This window comes from Amia ocellicauda, chromosome 12 (assembly GCF_036373705.1).
Source record: "Amia ocellicauda isolate fAmiCal2 chromosome 12, fAmiCal2.hap1, whole genome shotgun sequence".
NCBI lineage: Eukaryota > Metazoa > Chordata > Actinopteri > Amiiformes > Amiidae > Amia > Amia ocellicauda.
In genome coordinates, this window is record NC_089861.1 from 14,476,138 (window position 1) to 14,493,416 (window position 17,279).

At 39.2% G+C, this 17,279-nt stretch overlaps 1 protein-coding gene across 2 annotated transcripts in view; it reads left to right on the forward strand.

The window, feature by feature from the left end:
• Window positions 1-17,279, forward strand: part of smad1 (SMAD family member 1) — a 30,306-nt gene that overhangs the window by 5,986 nt on the left and 7,041 nt on the right. For both annotated transcript variants that reach the window (XM_066718428.1, XM_066718427.1), the window contains exons 2-4: window positions 2,802-3,474; window positions 10,215-10,481; window positions 10,619-10,741. In XM_066718428.1, the coding sequence (XP_066574525.1) occupies window positions 3,075-3,474; window positions 10,215-10,481; window positions 10,619-10,741 (790 nt within the window). In that variant the 5' untranslated portion in view covers window positions 2,802-3,074. The remainder of the gene's footprint in view (window positions 1-2,801; window positions 3,475-10,214; window positions 10,482-10,618; window positions 10,742-17,279) is intronic.

Consider the following 17,279-nt stretch of genomic DNA (forward strand, 5'->3'; position numbering starts at 1 on the left):
TATTACTCATAAATACCGGAGAATTAAGACTCTTCAGGTTTCAGTGGGGAATTATTTGTATCATAGGTTTGGATTTCATTTCATTGTATTAGGAACAGAACTAGGAATAATACAGTTATCCATTACATTAGAACCAGATTTTTGAGCACAGCCTCTAAATACAAAAATCGAATTTGAGAGGAATGTTTTTAATGAGACATTAACAATTTGTTCCAATAGTATTTGGAAAAAATGAATTTAACAGTGGTTAATACAAAAAAAAAAAAGAATCTGTTTGTGGGTTGCCTTTGTGGAAACAAATCTGTCTGTTTTAACTTTGTTGCAAAGACACGCTTAAAAGAAATGTCCCAGAAAAGTGAACAACTTTATTGGGCCACTGAAATTGTTCTTGTGGTCATAGCTGTTTTGTCTCCACCCACTGTACCCTAGATTAAATTAACCTCTTGTCCTGAAATCCCGATTCCCAGTAAAAGAAAGAACACGGTGACCTAGTTTCCTTCCCTTCTACTGTTTTACCCCCCGGTTTGTTCATGAAGGGGTTAAGCTCGATGCTGATGTTGCTGCTCCTCAGAGTGAGGAAATGGTCAGGCACTCTTGGTTAAGTTGATTGTTCCACTGGTTCCACAGCCACCCAGTTCCTGTCGTCCACCTGTAGAGTCCGTTTTTTTTTTTCTTTCAGTAATAAAAAGAAATAAATCCCCTGCTTTTCCCAGAGGAATTAGACAACAATGTGGAAAGTTGCATGGGAGTGCGCATTGGTCGCTTTAAGGATATCTCCTCTAAAGATGTTTCCTTTGATGCTGCTCTTGGATATGAATGTGTTTCCGTTACAGAAGGTCCCCTTGATTTTAAATTAGCCATTAGAGCGGGATTGGGAGCAGGAGTAGGAGTGGGGGCTAGCTTCAGGGGGCTAAATATAGGAGGGCCCTTCTGTTTTCCTGTGCCTGTGATTCATGATAGCGATGGCTTCTCTCCTCCGGCCTGTTGTAAACAGCACCTGTTTTTATATAATGTTGACATAGGTCTGCAGAGTTTGGGGATAAACGAAACCAAAAATAATTCTCAACTCTTAATTGGTGAGTGTCCAGTGACTTGGAATATTGGAAAGGAAAAAAACGACTTGTGAAAACTCAGTCATTGCAATGGGGTAACTGTTGGTGTCTTTGTCATGAGAGAAAACTGAATTGTGCAGTGATTGCTGTCAGAGATCTACTGCGATAAGACTTCAAGCACATGGATGACATTCATTTTCGGCAATATTTAATTTGAAATCAAACACGAGTAGATTGACTTTGCAATGTTGGTCTGATAAATTAGCATTGTAACTGACTCGTGACTCCTGAGCTTCACATTTTCAGTTTTCATGGTTGGCAATAAGCTTGAATTAAACAAACACATTGCAAGTCTGCCTTGACAAAACCAACGTTTTCTTCTTTGTTTTGGGGGTAGGGGCTTGTTGTTTAGGAAGATCACTTTTCCTCAAAAGCCTGAAGATGAGTAATGACGTGCAGTGATCTGAGGTCTAATATAAAAAGTACCCTTTAAAACTCTCGAGGATTGAATGTGTTCTATGAATCACTCAAAGGACTAGGTCACTGTATTATATATTTTTTCTTTCAGTGTTTAGCCAAACATAAAGCAAGTCTCTCTCATGCACAAAAGTGCATTCCACTTTTCTCACATCCCTCCAAGAATATTTCAGATTCACAGAATGTGCTTTTGACCAGCAATTACAGCTGATCGAAGCATGTTCATGCAGTAACATAATTCTTACGATATGCCATTGCTTCCTTGGCTGTATGAGCTAAATTAAATGCATTGCACCTATAATTGCTAGTGCAGTACATATGAACTTCCCTCCCTAAAAAAATATTGTGACTGGGAAGTAGCAGAAATGTACATATTCATTTTTCTTTAACATTTCATATCTCATTTCCTTATATTTAAGGCAGTCATACTTTACCTATAATAGGAATATTGTGGAATGTAAATTATGCTCATTACATGTGACAGTATTCATTTAGTTTCTATTTTCCTGTATGTGATCCCTCACATTCATTGACATTTGTGTCTCATGACAAAACACAACAATAATCAATGTGTTGAAAAAATGTATTTATTGTTTTGTTTTGTCGTTATATCTACTGTATCATATAGCAATGATTAAGTAGTCATTTAGGGATTTAGAACTAAAGGCTTTATAAACACAGCCTTCAGTGAAGCAATTGAGCAAACAAAATATGTTTTATAGAATAACACAATTGGGGTGACCAGCCAAACCAGAATGTAAGTACATAGTGAATAAGTCAATATCTTAAATCTATAGCTGTAAAAGAAACCTAATTTGATATTAGAAAAAGATCTGGAGGAACATTTAAACTGTTTATGGAATCGTTTTTTGTCAATGATTAGGAAATATCGTCCAACTTGTTCTCAGATGCGATGAATATGTACTCTAGGAGATTTGGTGTCGGGGGCTCTAGTTTTCAGAGCCATGTAAGGTGTTCAGTTACTGCCTTGGCTGGCTGCGTGTGAACAGGGCAATGGTTTGACCACTCTGACTCTAGTGTCGTTGATTCCGAGAAGCTGTAATAAAATGACTTCATTCCTCCCCGAGACCAGGATGTTCTGCCAATTTTAACTTTTGCTTCCTGCACTGGGTTCCCTTCCGGGTGGGTGTGCTGCTATTTTGCTTGAGACCATCAGGTTAGAACAGAACGTATAGGAACTGTCTAACTTCTTTGACAAAAGCCTTCCTGTCAGCAATTGCTATTTCAGACTTCTCTCTTTATGGTTTTCAGGTGCATTTATGGCTGAGCTCAGGAGCTGTCGTGAGAACTGAGGACAACACGGTTTATCATTTGTTTCTTCCACCGGGCTGCTAAAAGAAACCAATAATAATAATAAAAAAAAAGTAATCCTTTGAAAGGACAGAAGGCAAACCACTTCAAGAGGGACTGTTATTTTTCTTTCCTTTCCTGCCTCTCACATTTGGGGAAAACACACGAACTCCCGGAGACCTGCAGGTGTGTGGCTGTGTCCACGGCACGGGGCAGCAGAGAGGGCTGCAGGAGATGAACGTCACCAGCCTGTTCTCCTTCACCAGCCCGGCGGTGAAACGACTGCTGGGCTGGAAGCAGGGCGATGAGGAGGAGAAGTGGGCCGAGAAGGCGGTGGACGCGCTGGTCAAGAAACTCAAGAAGAAGAAGGGGGCTATGGAGGAGCTGGAGAAGGCTCTCAGCTGCCCAGGACAACCCAGCAACTGTGTCACCATCCCACGCTCGCTGGACGGCCGGCTCCAGGTGTCGCACCGCAAGGGCCTGCCCCACGTAATCTACTGCCGCGTGTGGCGCTGGCCTGACCTGCAGAGCCACCACGAGCTCAAGCCCCTGGAGTGCTGCGAGTACCCCTTTGGCTCCAAGCAGAAGGAGGTCTGCATCAACCCCTACCACTACAAGCGAGTGGACAGTCCTGGTAAGCGAACACCCCGGGGATATGTGCGTTTGATCCTGATGGACCTTGTGATTTTTTTGCATGGGTTGTTCATCACATATTTGGCCATAGACATAACACTTTTGCCATTGAGCAGGAAAGTGTCAGATGGCTAAATTATGTTTAAAACTGCAAATTGGATGTTTCCTTTTTTTTTTTCTCCCCCATCAGTTCTAAAATGGATGATGATGTATTTGTTTGACTGGCTCATTTATAGGTAAAATATTAGGCACTTGCCATCTTTAGTGTATAGCTGAAGTATACTTCCTTCACAGCTACTGTTAATTCTCTTGGAGTGCACTTCTGATGAGTACAACAATTGATACAACACTGTTGAATTCAGAGATGTCTTTCTACAGAATCAAAACATTGTGTACTTTGCGAGGATTAGTCTCTGTATCCCACAGGTGCCACAAAAAACTTTAATCCAAGAATGACAATTGAGAATGAATTCTGAGATCAAATTAAGATACTCATTTTGTGAGTCCCTCTGCCTCTACAGAAATGTGATAAAGATAGTGAACGTTCAGATTTATACAAAACTAAACCTTTTCAGAAGTGCCTTAATTTTTACTTTTTATGGTTCAGCAAAACATAAGGGCAGCTTACATACAAAGAAAAGCAAGTAGTTTTCTTTAAAGCTGATTTGGGTTAACGAGCAGAATAATATCGACATGAGAGATGCAAGTGTTTTGTTGATGCCATTTGTTATCCTTTTTTATAAAGGTATATTAATGTTTTAAGTATAATAGTGGATAAGTAATCACAAATTCATTTTCTTTTGTTATTGGAATGAACCTAGTTTAATGTTCATGCCATCTTGTTTTCACCCTTATACCATACTTAGTGAGAAATACTGATATGGGCTAGACAAGGTTTGCAAGCCCATCTTGCCTAAGGCTGTGGTAGTGAGAACATTTAACATATCCACACCAAAGGACTATTTTACAAAGGGAAATTTGACTTCACTTCTACCATATTTGCACTGTAACTACTTTTAAAGTAAAACTGTTATGAATAGTGTTAAGTTGAAAAAGGACTTGCCATTAGATTGCAGCTTAAAACATGCCTATGACCCATATGGCTAGTTTGCCTGATTGTAGATTATAGGAAGATGGTAAAGGGGCCAGCTGTGTTTTATATCAGCATTAAGAATTGCATTTTACTCAGATGAACAGCTTCTTATTAAATTCTTAGTTTATGCAACACTAAATTATAATTGCAGTTCATTCCCCAAAGTACTTGGCTGCTTAACCATCCACACTGGACAACACCATTTCACATGACTTATAACCTTCCTGTTTTCCTCAGTAGGGAAGTGACTGGGATTTGACAGCCGTGTGCTGGCAAATAAATAATAAAAAAGGAAAAATAATCAATAACAACCAACAGTTTCCTGTCTTCCAATGCTCCATCTATTGTGCTATAAATGTCCCTTTAACAATGCAGAGCACATATATTATGTTTATTTTGAAATTAACCTTGTGAAGACAATGTCTGCAGTGAACTAAATATTTTTGCAAGGTTGATTTACTGAGCTCTAGGAGAAGTTTGCTTCACCTTCTTGTATGAAGCAGTTAAGGATTTGGGATGCTTCGGATTCTGAGAAAGACAGGGCTGAGAATATCCAGGGTGAACTAAGCAGGATGGTGTAAATCACCATTATTTCTGTTAGATTGCAGGGAATTACTAGTTTAACTCCCTTCTCCAAAAAAAATAAAAACATAAATAAAAATGTTTATTAAAAATGTATGAATAGATATAAATAAATTAACCTAAATAACTTAAATAAATAAATATATTATAGGTCAATTAAAAATTGTTTTTCACCCCCAAAATGTTCAAACTGTGTCTAAGCATGTTCCACTTGGTTTATAAAGGAAAAAAGTAATACATGGCTGGAATCAGTTTAAGCCCTTCCTTCTTCTTAAACTGATGGTGATGTAAACAGAGCTATTAAAACCTGCTGGACTTTTGCCCTTGAGAACTGGACTTGAATACCACTGTTCAGAGAATATATCCAAAAAAGTACACTTTTCCCTTAAAAAGATAAATCAGTTTAATGTGATGTATCTGCTTGCAATAAAATTGCTTTGACCAGAAATATACAATTTGTATTACATGTTGATATCGAGCTAGTTGATTTGTATCACCAGATTTAGTGGTAAAATTAAGAATAAAGGACTGATTACACAGGAAGGTTGGAGCAGAAACTGAAAAACAGGAACCGCATGGTTTTCCATATTACACAGCTTATAGAAGTTTAGTATTTTAGAAGTTCAATGAGAAGTCTAGAATCACAGATGTGATTTATCCAAAATACACAGATTGTGATTTTGGCAACATGTGTAGCCTCCTTCATGACTATAAATTGCAGAAACCCCATGCTATAAACTTAATGGAGCAAACCGGGAGGGTGGCATCCGTGCTGAGACCGGATTTTTCGGGTTTTTCGGGTAGCCAGCAGCCACTCCAAATAAACAGATCAAATGCAAGATCAGTTCAAGGATTGTTTCGTGTCTGCAGCCGGTGAGGTTAGCTACCAGTGAGATGCTTGTTTTGGAATTACAGCAAGAATGAACGATATCACCAAGGACTGTCAGTACTGAACAAAGAGTGGGGAACATATGTTATCCTTTTATGAAATTTTAAGAACAAAGGTGATCGATCACAGAACTGAGAAAAACGAAGGATTTCACATTTCATATTGGAGTCGGAAAAGCCAATAAAATAATAATGCTGCAGAAGATTGATTGTAGTATTTTATATCAATACATTTTACTAGGCCTACTTAATTCACTGCTTATGTATTATACTGTAGTAAATGTGAAAAGTACTTAAGACTGCCAGTTGCTGTACATGGTTTTATTATAGCTGTCTGTGTACCTGCATGATGTAATTTACTGAAGGTAATTAAAGCAGTACTTACTACTATTATTACTATAGTTGTCTAATTTACTTTCACCGTCAGTTCCCAGTATAATTGTTGTACTATTACTCTACTCTGAAGAACAATATAGCTAACTATTAGTGTTTTCTGTAGTTGGATATGGATATTTTGCTGTAGTGAATAGTTATATATTAAGTTTTATAAATCAAAACAAATATTTTTTTGAGGAAAACACAATGTATTAAATACAAATGTATTATATATTATTAATTTAACCCTGGATAAGGGTGTCTGCCAATAAAGAAATATTAATAATTTAACCTAACTGCAGAGAGACATTGTTGTTTACAGGCAATCAGTGATTATGTCATCCAGAAAAAAAACTCTAAATCTGACTGTGTGGTTCATTATTCTAAAACTTATTTGGCTAAATAATGTCTTTCTTAATGTGTACACTTAATTATTTATGTATTTATTTAACCAAGATACCATACAATCAGATAATATGACTTGCCTCAGGCCCAGATTAAACCAGAACATCAATCCTCACACCAGTAAGACAAATTCTAGATGCATCACTTTGGTAGACAAGTTTTCTTTTGTCTATCAATTGGAAAGCCATCAAGCTGTGGTTCTGGAATTTTATGGGTGGATCAAAGCTATGAGTTTATTAAGTCTTTAGTATGCTTCATGCCAAACATATTTCTTATGACATGCATACACATTGTCAGCTGTTTGGGGTCTATGGACTTTAAGTTGTAATTGTCTGACATGTAGGCTATTCATTAAACATAAAAAAATACTTAACATAAAGAAACACAGACAAGGAAAAGATCATTTGAAACATGAATGTAATGAACTGTACAGTTATACTAATTATTGCAATACTGTTTAAGTGCATATGGTATGTGGATGGATTTTTTTTTGATCAAAAACTAAAATACTCTACTTTTGTTAGGTAAGCACTAGGTTAGGGTCAGCTGACTAGACAGGAACAGCTGTATGTCGGACGATTGGTGAGGGGGCTGGAAGAGTGAGCAGGAAATTCCAGCAGTGGAGAATAAAAGCTTTGTCTTGGGCATGCTCTGCATATACGGCTGCAGAAAACATGCGGCCACTTTGAGGATCAGTGACATTTGTCATATTGCCTGTCTGCTCACACAATTGTAGGAAAGAGCATTGCTTGGTTTACCCTTTGTTTTGTGTGATCTTGAGACCCAGAGCACCTGCCTTTCTATAGCTTACTCATCTCCTGCTGCCCACAGTGGATTTACTGACAGTGAGATTGTGCTGTTAAATTAACTATCTAGGCTTTCACGTGCTCTGGCAGCACTTTGAACCAGAAAGCTGAGCAATTGATTTCCATAACAACCTACAGTGCATATCTCTTTGCTAGCTAAAATAAAAAATAAAAAGCATGCCAATATATCTCTCAAGGTCACCAGCTCTAATGGATCCAATAATGTTTTGACTAGCAGCATGTGTAAGTTATTTCATTAAGTTCATTCAGTGGGTTCTTCCTCTTTTTTAAATGAATGCATTAGAAACCAGTGCAATACAAATGTGGTTTGCTTGATAGCTGATTTAGAATTTTCTTGCTCCAGTTAATATCCTTTTCTCTGGTAACAGATGATAAATTTAGGGGTGGTGTGGTATTATTATAGTAATACTACTGCTAATAATGAACATATCAGAAGTTAATTGTAAACCACACCTAATCTTTCTCACCATAGATGAGTTGGAGACAACAACATTTTCTAAAAACAAACCAAAAAGAAAAAGAACATGAGATTTCAGTATAAGCTTTCATCAGAACATAAACCTAAACTAAACTAGGCAGTATCAATGCTGTAGTGTGCTGTGTTGCTTACTAGGCACACTGGTATAACTGTTGTTGTGTGTGTGAGCCCTCGGCAGTGGTGTGTAGCTGGAAGCGTGCATGGGAAAGCTTGGCGCAGTGGTGAGAGACCGTCCTTTGTTCCCGCTGCTCTGCAGGATACTAGCCCTGACTTGCACCAGCATTGAAACCTAAAACTGCTGGGTTTCCCCGTCCCTTGGGAGCCCCATGCTGGAACTGCAGAGGGAGGGACGCAATGCAGTCCTGCTACCGTCTAAACAAACTTTGCCTGTAGCAAAACCTGTACTTGAGAAACATTGAAATCGGCTGGAACTTTTGTACTTACAATGCTTAGCTGAAGTAAAATACTTAAGTTTGTAGAAAATAGAACGAACATGAATGTAGACTGTGATTCCAGTGGCAGTGCTTGGAAAATACAGAAGACAAGACAAGTCTATAATTTTAATGTTAGGTGTACTTTAACAGTGAGAGACAGAATAACAACAAAAAAATCTAGAAAAACGCATTTCAAAAAAGTTATAAATTGATTTGCATGTTAATGAGGGAAATAAGTATTTGATCCCCTATCAATCAGCAAGATTTCTGGCTCCCAGGTGTCTTTTATACAGGTAACGAGCTGAGATTAGGAGCACTCTCTTAAAGGGAGTGCTCCTAATCTCAGCTCGTTACCTGTATAAAAGACACCTGTCCACAGAAGCAATCAATCAATCAGATTCCAAACTCTCCACCATGGCCAAGACCAAAGAGCTGTCCAAGGATGTCAGGGACAAGATTGTAGACCTACACAAGGCTGGAATGGCCTACAAGACCATCGCCAAGCAGCTTGTTGAGAAGGTGACAACAGTTGGTGCGATTATTCGCAAATGGAAGAAACGCAAAATAACTGTCAGTCTCCCTCGGTCTGGGGCTCCATGCAAGATCTCACCTCGTGGAGTTTCAATGATCATGAGAACGGTGAGGAATCAGCCCAGAACTACACGGGGCCAAGAAAATACGTGATCATTTCTTTGTCAGTGGGCAAACGTACAAAATCAGCAGGGGATCAAATACTTTTTTCCCTCACTGTACTTTATGTGATGAAATATGATGAGTGCTTGAGTAAAGCCGTAATATGCCTCAATCATTCTCATATACTCTATTTACCCTATAGTTAACACAGCCTTGCAAGTCATGTATGACCAAAGGCACAGCTGATTTAGTGCTGCATCATATAAAATAAACCCATTAAATAGTTTGTGTATCTAATTGTGATCCATATTTTCTGGAATTCATAGAGTTCAGCTAATAGTCGAATAACAAAAGAAAAATCGCAGCCGGTTAAGGTGCTTTTTATTGAAAAAATCACAATTGTAATACAAATATAGACAAGTATAGATCTGTCTACAAGTGAAGTAAGAACTTGAATTCTGGTCTATAATAAAATGAAAGGTGAAATGCCAGGCTGATTGTTTTCTCTCAATAACCTGTTTAATCATTTACATTCGCTTTTTCTTTAGATCATCTGTTATGTTTCCCCCCAGAAATATTAGAAACTCGGAAAGGGAATGCAAGATCATTGAGAGCAGAATGTTTGGCATTATGGCAAAATGCCTCTGAAATATCAATTTTGAGGCTTTAATTCCAAGAATGTAGAATTATCTGCAGCCAGCTGAGACAGGAACATTTGTGCAGCAATTAAAATCCTGCTCGTTGTGGTTCAGATTCACCATCTCTTTTCAGCCTGATTGTTTTGGGGGCTTACAGACATAAAGACACACATACTTCTGAGGACATCACAAATGCATCAGGAGGGTGAAATATTTTATTAAGATGTTGCTTAAATTTGCTGTAAATGTATTCACAGGATCCTTTGAAAGGATGATCTTAACATGACTTGTAGAGACCGCATGATCAGCTTCCTGTGATGTACACAATGTTTGTTTGTTTTTGTTCTTTTCGTACTAATTTGTCCCCCCCCTCCAACTTCCCCTTCAGTGCTTCCTCCAGTTCTGGTGCCAAGAAACAGCGAGTTCAACTCCAAGCACAGCCTCCTGCCACGGTTCCGCAACCCCATCCAGAATGATCCGCACATGCCGCACAACGCCACCTTCCCGGACTCGTTTCCCCAAGCCAACACCCACCCTTTCCCCCACTCCCCCAACAGCAGCTACCCCAATTCACCAGGCAGCGGCAGTGGCAGCGGCGGCACCTTCCCACACTCTCCGGCCAGCTCCGACCCCGGGAGCCCATTCCAGATACCAGGTGAGCGCCCCGCCTGGACTCCATCTCCTGTGTTTTTCCTTTTCTGTCTGTTGAATGATGACACTTTTGTTTTCAAACTGGGATATTCAGTTGAACTACCTGGAGTTTGTCTTAGATATGATTTCTCTCTCCTTTAGCTGAAACTCCTCCGCCTGCATACATGCCCCCCGAGGATCAGATGACTCAGGATTGCTCCCAGCCAATGGACACTACAAACTTGATGGTTCCTCAACTGCCTCTTGAAATCAGCAACAGACCAGGTCAGTTGGGAACACTGTGCCTAGGGCCAGATTAAAACTTTGACCCACCAGCTATTGGCAAACAACAAGCCTGTACTTTGACAGTGGTTATATTTATAAGTAAAACATAAATGAAGCCAACACTGAGGAGAAGTTTGTAGTAGGGCTTGGCGATATACCGAGATTTTGTGAAATGCAAAATACATGTATCGCGAGTTTCTCGTTTTTATGAGTGTTTTCTTTATAATTTCTTCAAATGAGGCATCTCGCACCTCTATAGAGAGTCTGTGAGCCTATAATCAATTGTGCACCAGTTGCATCACAGCACAACATTTTCAAATGTCATAGGTAGAGCCATCGTTAGAACCCCGTCATTGTAAAATCACATGGAAATTGTCAAGCACGTTCACTTTGCGTTTTGGAGGCTATATACAGTGAGGGGAAAAAAGTATTTGATCCCCTGCTGATTTTGTACGTTTGCCCACTGACAAAGAAATGACCAGTCTATAATTTTAATGGTAGGTGTATTTTAACAGTGAGAGACAGAATAACAACAAAAAAAATCCAGAAAAACGCATTTCAAAAAAGTTATAAATTGATTTGCATGTTAATGAGGGAAATAAGTATTTGATCCCCTATCAATCAGCAAGATTTCTGGCTCACAGGTGTCTTTTATACAGGTAACGAGCTGAGAGTAGGAGCACTCTCTTAAAGGGAGTGCTCCTAATCTCAGCTCGTTACCTGTATAAAAGACACCTGTCCACAGAAGCAATCAATCAATCAGATTCCAAACTCTCCACCATGGCCAAGACCAAAGAGCTGTCCAAGGATGTCAGGGACAAGATTGTAGACCTACACAAGGCTGGAATGGGCTACAAGACCATCGCCAAGCAGCTTGGTGAGAAGGTGACAACAGTTGGTGCGATTATTCGCAAATGGAAGAAACACAAAATAACTGTCAGTCTCCCTCGGTCTGGGGCTCCATGCAAGATCTCACCTCGTGGAGTTTCAATGATCATGAGAACGGTGAGGAATCAGCCCAGAACTACACGGGAGGATCTTGTTAATGATCTCAAGGCAGCTGGGACCATAGTCATCAAGAAAACAATTGGTAACACACTACGCCATGAAGGACTGAAATCCTGCAGCGCCCGCAAGGTCCCCCTGCTCAAGAAAGCACATGTACAGGCCCGTCTGAAGTTTGCCAATGAACATCTGAATGATTCAGAGGAGAACTGGGTGAAAGTGTTGTGGTCAGATGAGACCAAAATCGAGCTCTTTGGCATCAACTCAACTCGCCGTGTTTGGAGGAGGAGGAATGCTGCCAATGACCCCAAGAACACCATCCCCACCGTCAAACATGGAGGTGGAAACGTTATGCTTTGGGGGTGTTTTTCTGTTAAGGGGACAGGAGAACTGCACCGCATCAAAGGGACGATGGACAGGGCCATGTACCGTCAAATCTGGGGTGAGAACCTCCTTCCCTCAGCCAGGGCATTGAAAATGGGTCGTGGATGGGTATTCCAGCATGAAAATGACCCAAAACACACAGCCAAGGCAACAAAGGAGTGGCTCAAGAAGAAGCACATTAAGGTCCTGGAGTGGCCTAGCCAGTCTCCAGACCTTAATCCCATAGAAAATCTGTGGAGGGAGCTGAAGGTTCGAGTTGCCAAACGTCAGCCTCGAAACCTTAATGACTTGGAGAGGATCTGCAAAGAGGAGTGGGACAAAATCCCTCCTGAGATGTGTGCAAACCTGGTGGCCAACTAAAAGAAACGTCTGACCTCTGTGATTGCCAACAAGGGTTTTGCCACCAAGTACTAATTACTTACAAATACTTATTTCCCTCATTAACATGCAAATCAATTTTATAACTTTTTTGAAATGCGTTTTTCTGGATTTTTTTGTTGTTATTCTGTCTCTCACTATTAAAATACACCTACCATTAAAATGATAGACTGATCATTTCTTTGTGAGTGGGCAAACGTACAAAATCAGCAGGGGATCAAATACTTTTTTCCCTCACTGTATATATATATGTTCGCTACCCTCCTGGAACACATTTTTAGACACTCCTATTAAAGGCATATGACCCTGTAGTAGGGCTGGGCGATATGACTTAAAAATAATATCTCGATATTTTTAGAAGTTTGGGCGAGACACGATATACATCTCTATTTCTTGTTTTTATCCAATCAAGCCACAAAATAAGACCAAATACATTCAAACTACAAGTATTTCGTTAATCCTCCAATAAGCAAAACTAACAACTACTACATGCAGGCTGTCATGGTAAATATATGCAGAATGCAACACATTACAGGGCAAGTGTTGTGTGATTACTATTGCGTGTGTTATGTTGTTATATGATATATATACACACATATACACTCACCTAAAGGATTATTAGGAACACCATACTAATACTGTGTTTGACCCCCTTTCGCCTTCAGAACTGCCTTAATTCTACGTGGCATTGATTCAACAAGGTGCTGAAAGCATTCTTTAGAAATGTTGGCCCATATTGATAGGATAGCATCTTGCAGTTGATGGAGATTTGTGGGATGCACATCCAGGGCACGAAGCTCCCGTTCCACCACATCCCAAAGATGCTCTATTGGGTTGAGATCTGGTGACTGTGGGGGCCAGTTTAGTACAGTGAACTCATTGTCATGTTCAAGAAACCAATTTGAAATGATTGGACCTTTGTGACATGGTGCATTATCCTGCTGGAAGTAGCCATCAGAGGATGGGTACATGGTGGTCATAAAGGGATGGACATGGTCAGAAACAATGCTCAGGTAGGCCGTGGCATTTAAACGATGCCCAATTGGCACTAAGGGGCCTAAAGTGTGCCAAGAAAACATCCCCCACACCATTACACCACCACCACCAGCCTGCACAGTGGTAACAAGGCATGATGGATCCATGTTCTCATTCTGTTTACGCCAAATTCTGACTCTACCATCTGAATGTCTCAACAGAAATCGAGACTCATCAGACCAGGCAACATTTTTCCAGTCTTCAACTGTCCAATTTTGGTGAGCTTGTGCAAATTGTAGCCTCTTTTTCCTATTTGTAGTGGAGATGAGTGGTACCCGGTGGGGTCTTCTGCTGTTGTAGCCCATCCGCCTCAAGGTTGTACGTGTTGTGGCTTCACAAATGCTTTGCTGCATACCTCGGTTGTAACGAGTGGTTATTTCAGTCAAAGTTGCTCTTCTATCAGCTTGAATCAGTCGGCCCATTCTCCTCTGACCTCTAGCATCAACAAGGCATTTTGGCCCACAGGACTGCCGCATACTGGATGTTTTTCCCTTTTCACACCATTCTTTGTAAACCCTAGAAATGGTTGTGCGTGAAAATCCCAGTAACTGAGCAGATTGTGAAATACTCAGACCGGCCCGTCTGGCACCAACAACCATGCCCCGCTCAAAATTGCTTAAATCACCTTTCTTTCCCATTCAGACATTCAATTTGGAGTTCAGGAGATTGTCTTGACCAGGACCACACCCCTAAATGCATTGAAGCAACTGCCATGTGATTGGTTGGTTAGATAATTGCATTAATGAGAAATTGAACAGGTGTTCCTAATAATCCTTTAGGTGAGTGTATATATATAAGTTTAAAAATAGCTGGCGTTACAATAGTTTTAATACATCTGAAATGCGGGGTGCCTTATCCCAGGGATTTTATATAGAACAATTATCCGGTCAAGGAAGGAAGGACAGCAGCTCCCATCTAAAAACAGTCCATATTCATCGATGTCTCAAAAATTATTTATTAGAGAAAAAGTGAACATCATAATGCTTATGCGTTTCGACTTCTCTTCCTCAGAGCACATATATAAATATACACAGTATGATTTACTGTCACATAACAATAACACAAGTAATAGTGATCACGCAACACATGAACTGTAAAAGGTACAGATTCAGATAGATTTAGCACAGCCGGGTTTATAGTGGCGCATTAACATCTGCTAGACAGAGACATTTCTCCTCTGACTGTCGCGTTTCAATTCTACAATTTTATACAAATGATATCAGTCTAAATTAGCGGTGGTGGGGGTGCCTGCAGATCGAGTTTAACCCGGCGATGAGAGCGGGGCGGACCGTGTGCGCTTGCGCATTAAAGAATCTCTTGGTTGTGTTGGTTATTTTGTCACTTCTCTCTTCTCATGTCTGTCTGTGTTTCTGATGCTCATTTCTTGCCGCATCCGACACGTGTGGAAGAACGCAAAGCGTCCTAATGACGAAACATACTGCTGTAAAAACTGCAATTTGCGACACCATGATATAAACGATATAGCATAATATGAAACGATAGACGTTTTTCTATCGTCATACGATATATATCGTCATATCGCACAGCCCTACCCTGTAGTAAACTAAAGCAAAGGATACCAACCGAAACAAAATAATAGTAATCCAGTTTTAATGAAATGTTTCAATTAAACACTAAATACAGAAGTGAATACGGATTGTGGTTATATAATATAATTTGTATAATTTTGTTATTTTGCACATTGTTCTTAAAGGAATACTAGAGGGGTTTTCAATTATCATTTTTGATTTATTGAATTACTCATTTAAAGACAGTTGAAACAAAAATATTTATAAAGACAGCCTGGCAAGTTGTATTGTTTGTAGGTTTTGCATGTTTCATGGTTTAAAGAAAGATTTGTTGTTTGAATTATGATGTTTCATGTTTAGATTGTCTGGAGAAAACAATAAATATTGAGAATATTGTGTATCGTCCAAAAATATATAGAGATTATATTTAGGTCATATTGCCTGGTCCTAGTTTGTAATTACTTTTATTAGTGGGGGGTAGGTGAGAATTTGATTTAATCCCAGCCCTTGTCTGGTAAAATTGTCTATATAAGTCTATATTTCAAACTTTTTTATGCATGGTTTTCATTATCTCTGTTACTAGTGGTATTCCTTTTTGGTCATTTTGAATTTTGCTTTTACTTAGGCTTAGATAAAAGTTAGAAATCTTTTTTAATAGCAGAAGTTTTCATAATTAAATGGTGTACAGATCATTTATTGAAGGAAATATGTCCTAAATGTCTAATAAAAATATCAGAACATTTGGATGGGATCATATTGAAGCATAAACTCAACATTCATTTTATTGTGTATAATTATGAAGGGTTTCATCTGTTAAGCTTTTTATCTTTGAGGTTTTTTTTTTTTATGAGCTCCTAAAACCTCTGCCTGATGCCAATTTTTCATGTGGCCAAAAAAAGGCTTGTAATGTATTGTATACACTAATTTCAGTTATTATAAAGGACTTATGTGTGCACTTTAGCATTTCCACAGCTTTGCCAAATACATTAAATGTGCTTAGGAGCTGCAGTAATTATTCTTAAAGTATATGGTTACTCTGTATCCATTCTGGAAACCTCTGTATGGAGTATCTTCAACCCTTTGTGTATAAAACCAGGGCTGTTCACTGAGGCAGTATGCAAGGACAGGCATGTGCAGAATGATGCATTTACAAATGACTTTGACCTCCCCACGAATCGCAAAGTACAAATCTGTACGCTTTAATTTATTGTTTGAAGCCTCTATACTATTTAAAAATTGAAATGCGTTAGGGAACTACTTTGTAATTTGAAATTCAATGGTAGGGTCAATGTTTCGATTTTGGTCTATCCCTAGGTTACGCTAAGAATGTGTTAAATAAAGAGATGTATACAGAAAGCAAGCTATAAAGGAAGATGCAGTTCCATTGCATCCTACATGTTGTATATACCTTACAATTTGGTTTCAGATTTTGAATTTGGAAGAGGTACACTGTCTTCCTGGCTTTAAACTCCCAAGATCATGTACTCTATATGTGAGAAAAACCTCAATGATGGTTAAACAATCATTCTCCTATTTATTATTATATTCCTGTAAACTCTAACAATTTGCAGCCCCAGTTTGCAAAGGAACTGAAGGCTGATGTTGAAATATTTGTTGGAAGTTGCCTTCAGAGATTAGACTCAACAAGCTGCATCCTGTGTAGTATGGCAGTTTCCATTGTTAGTCTTTTCTGGGAAGGAGAGTCAAAACACACCTGCTCACCACTGCTTCACTGTAAAGGAAGTGTGCACGAAATATGTGTAAGATAAACATTATTTATTCTCCAGAGCTGGCCAGCTGGCATGACTTCTGTCAGCAGCCAAGAAGTGGGCATCGTTTTTAGCAGGGTTATTTAATAACCGATTACAAAAGAAGAGACGTTACAAAATCACGTCTTGCTTTTTATTTTTTTAAATAAGGCTCATTAAACCACTCATAAAACACACAATGCAGTGATGTGGAGTACGGTGGTGAAGCTTAATACAGTACATCTTTACTCAACAGTGTTGTTGTTAAAAACATGATGATTGTGTGTGGGATGTACATTTGTAGATTGCGTTCACACACTTCATTATTGTGTACTGTATGGGATACAATATGACAATGCACAAATCAGGCTCCATGATGATATTTAAATATATTTTGACTTTGGCAAGTAATGGCAACTGCTGACTTCAGCGATGTTGTGCATAACCAGAGTGGAAATG